Here is an 11,147-nt window from a genome sequence, read left to right as displayed (position 1 = left end):
ATAGTTGTGCATAGGTGTGTCGACCCTTTCGAAATAATAACCATTAGCGGTTCTTGTCGGTAATTAGGGAGACAAATTATTTAGTGTTGTTCGTTCTTGCAACGATAAAGATGGCGGCCAACGAAGAAAATAGTCGAGTTTTGATACTCGGAGGTTTGTGTATGCCTTTAAGTGAAATGACATTAAAATTATATTAGAATTTCTATAAAAGCAAAATACTCTTGATAATTGTGTGAAGTTTTAGTTTTATAGTCTGACATGGCGGTATTTAAACGTTGATTTTATTTGTAACTGACCAGTGTTCGGATAGGAGCAAATTTAGCTAAAATTGGAAGACATAGTGATACGGACTCTTCTAATAGTTTACACTCTCTAATTATGTCAGTTTTGTAGTAATCTACATCTAATTATTACTAGTTAACTATCGTTGCTATTTATAACTGGCAGGAATTATCATGATGATTTTTTTGTTGCAGGGACAGGATTCATTGGCAGAAATTTAGTTCACTATTTGGTTTCTAATAATTTAGCAAGCAAGGTAAAGATGTTTTCTTACTTAGTCCAAGATTTTCAGATTAAGAAGGCCTAATGTGCTAGTTTAAAACCACACACCCAACCTAGGGGTTAATCTTAACCTTCTCCAGTCCTTGTATGGCTGGCTTCATTCGGAACTTACTCTGCTATTATCTATAATATCCTCGGAAACAATGGGTATAGATGGATACCGAAAATAAGCTATTTTCGCGAAAATAAGATCGCGGCTACGAAAATAAGATTTATTTTTGAAATAGTGCATTTATCTGTTGAAATAATTATGTAAAATATATATTTATGCATTCATTGAATGATTTTACAGCAAATTAAATTTCAGAACCAAAAAAAAAATATTTAAAAAAGTGAAGTTTGAGCCGAAAATACTATCGTACGAAAATAGCTCAAATTGCCGTATAAAGCGAAAATAAGATCGGGTCTACGAAAATAAGATTTATCTTTGATATAATATATCGTATTAAAACGTATTTTTGTTGTTAATAATTGATTTGTATGAATGAAATAATAAATTTCAGAAACAAAAAAAGTATTATAAAATGTGAAGTTTGAGCCCAAAATACCATCGTATGAAAATGGCTCAAATTGCCGTATAAAGCGAAAATAAGATCGGGTCTACAAAAATAAGATTTATCTTTGATATAATGTATTAAACACCTATTCTCACAAGATAGGCCCAAGTTTGAAATTTGAATGTCTCTTAACGAAAGTTAAAACATATACACTTATACAGTTGAGTTTTGTTATTTTTTCAACATTACATGGTTCCTACCTTTAACTCATATACACAATAGATGTCAGAAACTGGTATTTAGAAAAAGAAACAAACAAATAATATCAATTTAAAAGAAAAATACGCTGTCTCCGTAAAGAGTTACATGAATTAACACATAAGTGCTGCATCATTTTGTCAAAAATGAACATATTTTTTTTTTATTTTTTGTTTGATGATATATTGAAGTTTGACATTTAAAATTAATTCTGAGTAAAGCTCTTTGCATTTTTCGTTTTAAAACAAAACTTTCTTGTCTCCAAACCCAATGTAATCTACGTTACTTAGTTTGCGAACAAAAAAGCACAGGCAATAAACACATTAAAATGTGTTTAAACAGATGTTAATACTAACAAAACATAGTATAAACGAAATGCAATACACTGATTAATTTATTTCATAAAAAAAATTTACACCAGAAACACAAACTTAATATTTGTAAAGTAAAGTTAAGACTGTAATCTACGTTACTGCTATTACTCAAATATTGTAGCATAGGGTGCTCTTAACAGACTATTATCAATTAGAATAGACTTGTTAAACATTCAATACTTTATATTTTGTAAAAGTTAATTGTATGTAAAAAAATTCATGCTCGTGACAATAAAGATGTAATCTACGAGATGTAATCAACGTTACCACGGTTTTTCAATTTCGGCAAATAATTTGATTTTCATGTCCGAGATAATGTTAAACTGTTTCAAGGTTCCGTAATATAAACTTCTAGATCAATATACACATAGTTTGTTTCCCTTTATTTCAAATTTGCCACTTATTCCGCCATTTGCATTTGCAATTTCCGCGCAGAAACACTATATTACTGAGTTCCAGTTATCTTCAGCAAAACAAAACAGGGTAAGTAATAAAAATGTTGTTTTTTATTGTAGTTTTAAGATTATAATTGAATAATACATCTTAAATTCTAATAAAATTGATCTGATACATTTATAAATTCAAACATATATTGCAAATATTAGTTACATAGCCCACTAAGTTTGTAACAAATCCTTTCCTTTCTTGGTCTCCATTTTTGCTTACCAAAATATTTTGTTCATAAATTTTCATCATAACAGATCTACACAGATGCTTGTATGTTATATGTGTTATACCAGATCATCTAATATTTTAAAAAGGTGTAACAAATGTGATACCAATGTTGGTAACGTAGATTACGAAAATATCAACTTGTGATATCTGCAACACCAATAAGTAGTTCTTCTCCAAATATTTGACATGTTCCTATACCGTGGATCATAATATAGTAGTTAAATGTAATAAAACTGCTTGTTCCTGGAGGAAAAACTGATATTTAGGCATAAATAAATAGTTTCTAAAAATGGTAACGTTGATTACAAAATAAGTAACGTAGATTACTTTTTTTTGTTTCAGCAAGTATGGGTATAGCCTAGGCTGAAATACAGCGAGCCTCTTGTGGGAGGAAAAAAGTTATCTTAAGGAGTAAACTACCTTGAAAGAGAGCAAAAAAGAACAAAATCATACTCAGCTTCGACAGTGAAAATATAAAAAGGGGCTTTAGCGACCAGAGATAAAGTATCCAGAAATTGACACAGAATGAAAGAGCTTGAGCATCAAATACAAGTTAATAAATTAATTGGCCTGGTTGTGTTCAAGATGAAGACAAAATAATTGTCGATGATGAAAATGGTGTAAGTTCAAGCACCAGCAAACAGGAAAATAGTAGTTAAGCATATTGGTTCCTTGAACTGATTGAGGAGTTGACGATTTTCTTGTTTCATACTAGCAAAAACTTAAATGTAAAAGGGTCAAAGCACCAACTTTCAAATGGTCAAACAATGACAACAAGATTTGTGTCAATTTTAAAGATGTTTTTATATGCATAGATGAGTCATCCAAAGTTAGTTGTTGTGGGCGCTCTTTCAGCATAAAAGAGGACGAGATTAGATTCATTTAAAGCGGCCTCCAGCTTTCATATTCTGTTCAAAAAATATTTTTAGTTTCTAATTAAGTATTTCATTTATTTAATCTTACAAAAGTGCAACATATCACTGTAAGAACTACTTTAAAACAGTGTCTAAAGATATATTGAATTTTAAAGAACACCGGTGATGTTCGTTTCTAAAAATAAGAAAATCAGAAAACGAATCGCACGCTTTACTTATTTACAAATAGATAGCAGACAGGTAGATTAGATGTATCGAGGAGTTTCATTATTGTTTCTGTATTTAAATGTTGGCAAGTATGATTTTCCACCATTTTCTTTTTATTTGACTTTTATATTGAAACATATAAAATCTTCATAAAAATTGAAGGCCACGTTACTTTAAAGAAATGATTCAATGTTTCTAACAAAGCCGGTTTTGTTGTTCATTTTTTTGTTGTTGTTGTTGCTTTTTTTATTTTTATTTTTTTATTTAAATAAACATCATGTTTAAGAGAGAGTAAAAATATTTTCTTATGCATTTGATCAGACTTTTCCATTTCAATTTAAGAATTTATTGATTTTCTTTTGCAATAACAACATTTTATTGTTGAACATGTTGAAACATATATTAACATCCTTGAATATGAGGTAATCTACGTTACCATTACTGGTCAATTATTTTATTTTGTTCATTTGTTATTTTTGGTATTAAAGTACATTTTAAAACCCAGTCATAGTCTTTGTTATATTATATAAATATATGATAAAAAGATATAACTTAATGGCATCCACGAGGTACTTTGCGTCCTTAAGTTATTAGTTTTTTAAAGAAATTGATAATTGAATATGTTTGAGCATAAACCTTTCATTATAATATCTCAGTCGACTAACTTGTTACTGATAATTACATCTAAGATGCATTAAAAGCCAAAAATGAAACATAGATGTCATTTTATTTTTAATTTTAAAGTTTATGCTGTTGCCCAGTTAAAGCTGCATACTTTGTAATTTACGTTACCATTTCATAGTTTTGTTTGTATTGGCGTATGCTGCATATAAAATATATTTTAAAGTGAAATACTGTTGTATCTTAATATTTTGTGCTTATATTTCATATTAAAATCAACAAAATAAGTACAACTATGAGTTTGTTTATGTAGCTATTTTTACTGATGAACATATTTTCCAGAAATACTCAACCCAAAATAAATGAGAAAGTTAAAGCTTGGTGTACGGTTTTATAAAGACCTGTGTATAAAATATGTAATGTTACTTTGACAAATTATTTATCGAAGTGACTATTTGTATCAAATGCATTGATAGTATATATCAAAATATTTTAAATATGACCGTCGATTTATTTTTAGTTAAGGTAACGTAAATTACATTTTGAAAAAGTACTCAATTTGTTTCAGTGACAGTCCTACAGATAATAATCAAGTTTGAGTGATGAAACTTTCCCAGTATGTCGGACACATATTTGTATAAACGTCTATGTCATAAAACTTTGGTAAAAAACAAGTTCAATTTTTAACATTTGGTCAATGCAACTTGGGCCTATCTTGTGAGAATAGGTGTTAAACGTATTTTTTGGTGTTATCAAATGATTTGTATGAATGAAATAATAAAGAATGAAATGTTTTGTAATGAAATATTAGACGTCTGTGCGGCAAACATGGTAAATACATATAAATCCGTACGTAAATATTCCAAATTTAGTATAGAAAGAACGCATGAACATATAACCAAAATTGCGTCTACGAAAATATAGGCTATATAAGATTTACATGGTTCATAACTTATATTAAAAATAGTATTAACTTTATTTTTAATGATTTTGCAAATAAATTTTAAGAATTAAATGTTCTCTTATAAGATAAGAAATGTTTGTGGTGAAAAAAGTATCAAAATATAAGAAAAAACAAGTGCAAAAATAACCTGAAACAACGACTACGAAAATAAGATCTAAATCTATATAAGAATATGTACCATACGAAAATAAAATCTAAACAGTACTCTACGAAAATAAGATCTGTAAGGAAACAAAAGCTGTATGAAAATAATGTTAATACGAAAATAAGGTTACGAAAATAAGATCTGTTAGTAAATAAGGTCTGTAAAACCAATTAAAACCTGTATGAATTGATATTTATTTGAATATAAAACCTGTATGGAAATACTATATTTACGAAAATAAGATCCTAAAAAATTTAATAATAACAAAAATACATTTTTAATGCATTATAATAAAAATAAATCTTATTTTCGTAGACCCGATCTTATTTTCGCTCACACGGCGATTTGAGCTATATTCGTACGTATGTATTTTCGGCTCAAACTGTACTTTTTTAGATATTTTTTTTGGTTCTGAAAATTTAATTTGCTGTAAAATCATGCAAAGAATGCATAAATATATAACTTACATAATTATTTCAACAGATAAATGCACTATTTCAAAAATAAATCTTATTTTCGTAGCGCGATCTTATTTTCGCGAAAATAGCTTATTTTCGGTATCCATCTATACCGGGAAACAATACCAGGGTTGTCGTTAACATTTTTTGCAGAAGGTTTGTTTTGAACTTGAGGAGGTCATTTCTGTCTTTATCATGCATAACAAAGAGTGTTTTCTTATTTTTGAGGCGGCCCATAATGCATTTTGGGCTCCTGCCACCTCTTAATGACAACCCTGCAATACGGATTATTATCTATAATATCCTCAGAAACAATACGGATTGAAAGTAGTTCTACCACGTGGTTTCAGATGTAAACAGAAACAGAGATAATGTAAAACGAATGGATATATTTGACTCCAAAAGAAAAGCAATGTCTTTTTCGGTACTCTTGTGATTGAAAATATGTCTGACAACAATTTGTAATTTAAATATGCCCATTGATGTACAGTTTTAAATAAATCCGACTAAATGTCAACAGGTTGGTTTTTGTACTTTCGGTTTCTACAACCATAATAATAAATATTAAAATAATGTATTGTTTGCTTTTGTACCTATGAATTCACTTATTTTAGGTGGACTTATACTACATATATTGGAAATAAACTCCAAGCATTAAATTACGATTTGTTTACAAGTTTAGTTTCTTAGCGTAGGTTAGACGGAAATACCTTATCCATTCTGTATATTCATACTATTGTGTTTGAGGTCCTTATTCGAAGACTGATGGAAAGGGTTGAAAAGTTGCGATTGGGCTGGCTTTTGCCTCATTAATAAATTTTGAATTGTTTGACCCATTTAACTGTTTTTCTCTACTGTCAAACCATTACACCTTATTATTATTTGGAAAGGCTAGGCAAATAGGTTTCCAAAAGGTTAATGTGTATATATATATATATATATATATACACTGAACAAAAGTTCTAACCGATCACCCTTAGTTTTCGCTTATTTATGAAAAAGAATAATACCAATAGATCCGACTTTTATTTTATTTCGAAGAGAATGAACATATTGAGAAAAATAAAATTATAACATTTTCTATTTAAATAATACTTTATCGATGTTTTTAAAAAATATTTTTATGAACAGCCACTCACCTGTCTGATAGAGGCTCCAGCATTCAACATTCAAACTGCTACGGCACGATCCTGCATCGACATTCGTGCCATGTTTTATGTTTTTTCACTTATAAAGTTAACAAGGATTAATGTTATGTAAAATTTGATACTCACCACGCTCTGCATGAACATTTCGTGCCAAAATGTGTAAACCGCGCCCTGTCTCCCGCGTGAGTGCATTGAACCGTATTTAATTATTTTTCTTTCCACAAATCGGTAGAAAATGACACAAAAATTACCTCTGCAAAATTGTATAAGGATCTATTGACCCGTTATAACATAATCAAAATTTAAAAAGTGATCGGTTAGAACTTTTGTTAAGTGTATATGTATTGTTACAAAATAGAAATCAAACTTGGAAGTTGGATTTCACATTTTGAATTACAGGTGAGAGTTGCAGATAAGGTGCCCCCTCAGATGGCTTGGATGAACAAGATTCATAAAGTATAAACTTTTAATCATTCTTTTTACACAAAACTTTTGAAAAAAAGGGACAATAATTAATCTCTATATCAAATTGAATTATAAAATAAAAGTTGAAGTAATATGAAAATAAAATTTTATTATTTTGAGTACTAGATAATTACTCCTTGCAGAGTTATTTATCGAGAACTCAACTCAAATGCAATTTACACTGTTATAATTGGATGTATGTCACATCATCCACAATATCATTATGATAAATATATTTAGTACTGACAAATTGCTATATCTCCAAAAGAAACCAAACCATATTACACTTTGTTTCAAAAAATATTTTTGTGGTCGGGGGTTAGAGTCGATGACTTCTAATCCAGTTACCTCTATGGCATGGGTTCGATCCCTGGGAGATGCTTTGGTACTTTAGCACGGAGGAAGGTAGTCTAGTACCCGTGTAACTCTCCAGGAACGGTGGTTAGGAAACTACCCGCCTATATGACTGAAATACTGTTGGGAAAAGAGGTAAAAGGAAACAAACAAACAAATCTTTTTATTTATTTATATAATTTGATTTTTTCATACAGGACTTCTTCTATACCAGGGACTGGTATAGGACTGCTTCCCCAAAGAAAATTTCTTTAAAAATCATGCAGTTTTCCCCAAAAATTGAATTTACATCAAGTTTTTTCTTTTGCAAATATACCGTGTAATTTTCCCCAAAAATTGAGGACAGGGCTGCTTCCCCAACCTGTGACAAAAAGCCCTGTCATATATTTATTTTTTGTAAAATGAAAGCTGCATAAGATTTGTTATTGTACATGTAGTTAAGGAAATAGATATTGGGTGCGTTGTAACAGAATTATCATAACACACCGTTTGAGTTCAAATGCTTAGGAATATCACCACTATAGGCCTGAGTGATTATTTACAAAGCATTTGAACGGTAAACCTTGCACTATTGTTCTATAATGTAAGAAAAATTAATATTTATTTCCATATAATAGGGAATTGATAAAAAATATATTGAACTTCATTGAGTGTACATTTTCCTGACGTCATTTGGTTGTTGACATCATAATTATGACGTCATTTGACATGTAAGCATTCGTTATTGATGCTGTGCTTATATCATGCAAAAATGCACTTGATTGCCCTATCTGTTTGATATGGGAATAGTTTGAAGGGAGAATTTACATTTTATGCTATTTTGGGAACAAAATCACCTGGAATTTTTGACACAGTAATTATGTTATCGTTAGATATTTCACTGTATTTCAGGATGTCTTTGCTAGTCCAGTAGTAGAGTTTAAACATTCCAATCTTATAAACCCAGGTAAACCTGTTTTATTATCATGTAATGACACATTTAGATACATATCTAGGGTATTGAAAGAGTGCAATACTGTATTTATTGAATCATCGTCAGAACCCACGGCACACATTCCATATACTACATTTAGTACATATATATGTTAAATAGCCTGGGTTACCGAGGATGTTATTGAGTAAGTTGAATAAGATTATAGTATATTATGCTAGCCTCTAGCCTCCTTCAAAGAGTTCAATAAATGAGTTTAGTACTATAATATTCTATTTATCACTGTCCATATATGATACGTGTATATCCAACAAAGGAATTGTTTACAGTAAAAATCATAGTTTGTTACCTTGTCTGTTTTGAAGAAAATTTGAGCTATTATGATCACTGCGGTCCTTGATATCATTATGCTAAAACTTTACTGTAGGGCATTATTCAAACTTCAGACATGACAAAATGCTTGCTTACCATGACAAGTTGCACTTGTTAGATAAGGAGTTATGCCCCTTTTTTGCTAAGAAATTTTAACAGATGAGCCTTAACACTGCGTACTGTGCTCATGTGTTGTATTAAATTTTTAGTGATATTCTTACTATAGATACAGTGTTGTATTTCAGCGTCGGTGTCATCCGTGTTCACAGACGAGTCGGGAAATTACGATTTCGTGATAAACCTTGCGGCTGAAACAAAATATGGACAATCAGACAACGTAAGACACTGTAAAGGGTATTATGATCTGGTTAATGTGACATTTATAGAGACCAGAGATCTGGCTAATGTGATATTCATAGGAGGTCAAAGATCTGGCTAATGTGATATTTATAGAGGCCAGAGATCTGGCTTATGTGAAATTTATAGAGGCCAGAGATCTGGCTAATGTGATATTTATAGAGACCAGAGATCTGGCTAATGTAATATTCATAGGAGGCCAAAGATCTGGCTAATGTGATATTTATAGAGGCCAGAGATCTGGCTTATGTGAAATTTATAGAGGCCAGAGATCTGGCTAATGTGATATTTACAGAGTTCAGAGATCTGGCTAATGTAATATTCATAGGAGGCCAGAGATCTGGCTAATGTGATATTTATAGAGGCCAGAGATCTGGCTAATGTGATATTTATAGAGGCCAGAGATTTGGCTAATGTGATATTTATAGAGACCAGAGATCTGGCTAATGTGATATATATAGAGACCAGAGATCTGGCCTCGCCAAATTTTAGCAGAAACATCCCTTGATGTCACCCCAGCCAGTGTGCTATCCTTGTAACTAATTCGTTTCATGTACTATAACTATTGCTTAACACAGTGTCTAAGAAGCCTATAATTATATAAGTTATACAGTATAATTTACAATGTTAACTGTTATATTGAACATTTTACTGTCTAGGTTTATAGGGAAGGTATCGTGAGACTTGGTATGAACTGTGCGGAGGAAGCAGCCAGAAGAAATGTGAAATTATATATTGAGATATCGTCTGGTCAAATGTATTCCAGTGATAAGGTAAGGTTTTACATAATTATCATTACATGTATATTGTTTAAGTGACATTATGCTCATATTTTCATTGTCAAAATGTGGTGAATTCAGGGATCAAAATAAAAATTCAAGAGCCACTTGTCCTGCAGGAAGAATAGCTTTAAATTTCTACTTGTCCTGCATGCTATGCTACTTGTCCTGCATTTTAGGTAAATTTTGCTGATGCAATAGACTGCTAGAAGTTCCTAAAATCAGTTTGTTTACATATATTTAACGAACCAAAACTTGAAACAAAGCTTGTGTTTTAGGTTATGTATAAATGATGCACTATATAGAGCATTGTCCGGCACATTCCGGTCACACCAGTATCCAAGAAATGATTCGTTCACAGCTTTATAAAGTGCCCAATCTGTACATAACCTAAAACACAAGCGTTGTTTCTGGTTTCGGTTAAAACTTCATATATGCATTTAGAATCATAATTGTAGGTCACTGACCAAGATCCATAATTCTTGCATTTAGGCTGATTTTTTCTCCCCTTTTTCAATTTAGAAATTCATGGTAAAGTTTTGCTTGTAAGCTGTTATCTCCATAACTACTGAAGAGTTTGTGCCCTTTTTTGGGACAATTTTATGCATTCATAATAATAAAGCAGTGATTTACTTGATTAAACATCTTAATAACAAGCCTTTGTATCTTTTCGGTCAATTTTATGTATTCATAGGTAATTAGTATTATTATACTCAATAAAACACCCTTGGGACAATTTTTGAATAGTCGAGCCAATACTGTCCTCCGACAGTTCTTGTTTAACCATATTGCTAAAACTCAGTATTGACACTTTTTCCTAAAACTTATAAAGTGTCTCACATAGTATGTAATGTTTAAATTTGTAAGAATACTTTGTTTTAAGCTCTTTTAAATAGAATAAATTTAATTTGATATAATTGATAAAATATTATATACTTTTTTTTTTCATTTTTTTGTATTGTCTAGAATTATATTATTTGAAACAGGTATGTTAATGTTATGGAATATCTTTTCAGCTTACCTGAGTACAAAGTGCTCGGAAGTTAAGTTTTTTGGAGGTGTGATGTCTGTTATTTGTTATGATTAAACCATACTTAAGCTAT

At 30.5% G+C, this 11,147-nt stretch overlaps 1 protein-coding gene across 1 annotated transcript in view; it reads left to right on the top strand.

The window, feature by feature from the left end:
* Window positions 1-11,147, top strand: part of LOC132750833 (GDP-6-deoxy-D-talose 4-dehydrogenase-like) — a 33,051-nt gene continuing 21,904 nt past the window's right edge. Inside the window, exons 1-6 of the mRNA XM_060740883.1 lie at window positions 1-153; window positions 477-538; window positions 7,186-7,242; window positions 8,497-8,551; window positions 9,154-9,245; window positions 9,925-10,038. Of these exons, the coding sequence (XP_060596866.1) occupies window positions 111-153; window positions 477-538; window positions 7,186-7,242; window positions 8,497-8,551; window positions 9,154-9,245; window positions 9,925-10,038 (423 nt within the window). The 5' untranslated portion in view covers window positions 1-110. The remainder of the gene's footprint in view (window positions 154-476; window positions 539-7,185; window positions 7,243-8,496; window positions 8,552-9,153; window positions 9,246-9,924; window positions 10,039-11,147) is intronic.

Source organism: Ruditapes philippinarum, unplaced genomic scaffold (assembly GCF_026571515.1).
Source record: "Ruditapes philippinarum isolate M1 unplaced genomic scaffold, ASM2657151v2 ctg5636_1_1_1_1, whole genome shotgun sequence".
Taxonomy (NCBI): Eukaryota; Metazoa; Mollusca; class Bivalvia; order Venerida; family Veneridae; genus Ruditapes; species Ruditapes philippinarum.
The sequence above is the reverse complement of the archived record's forward strand: the minus strand, read 5'-3'. Positions and strand labels throughout refer to the sequence as shown.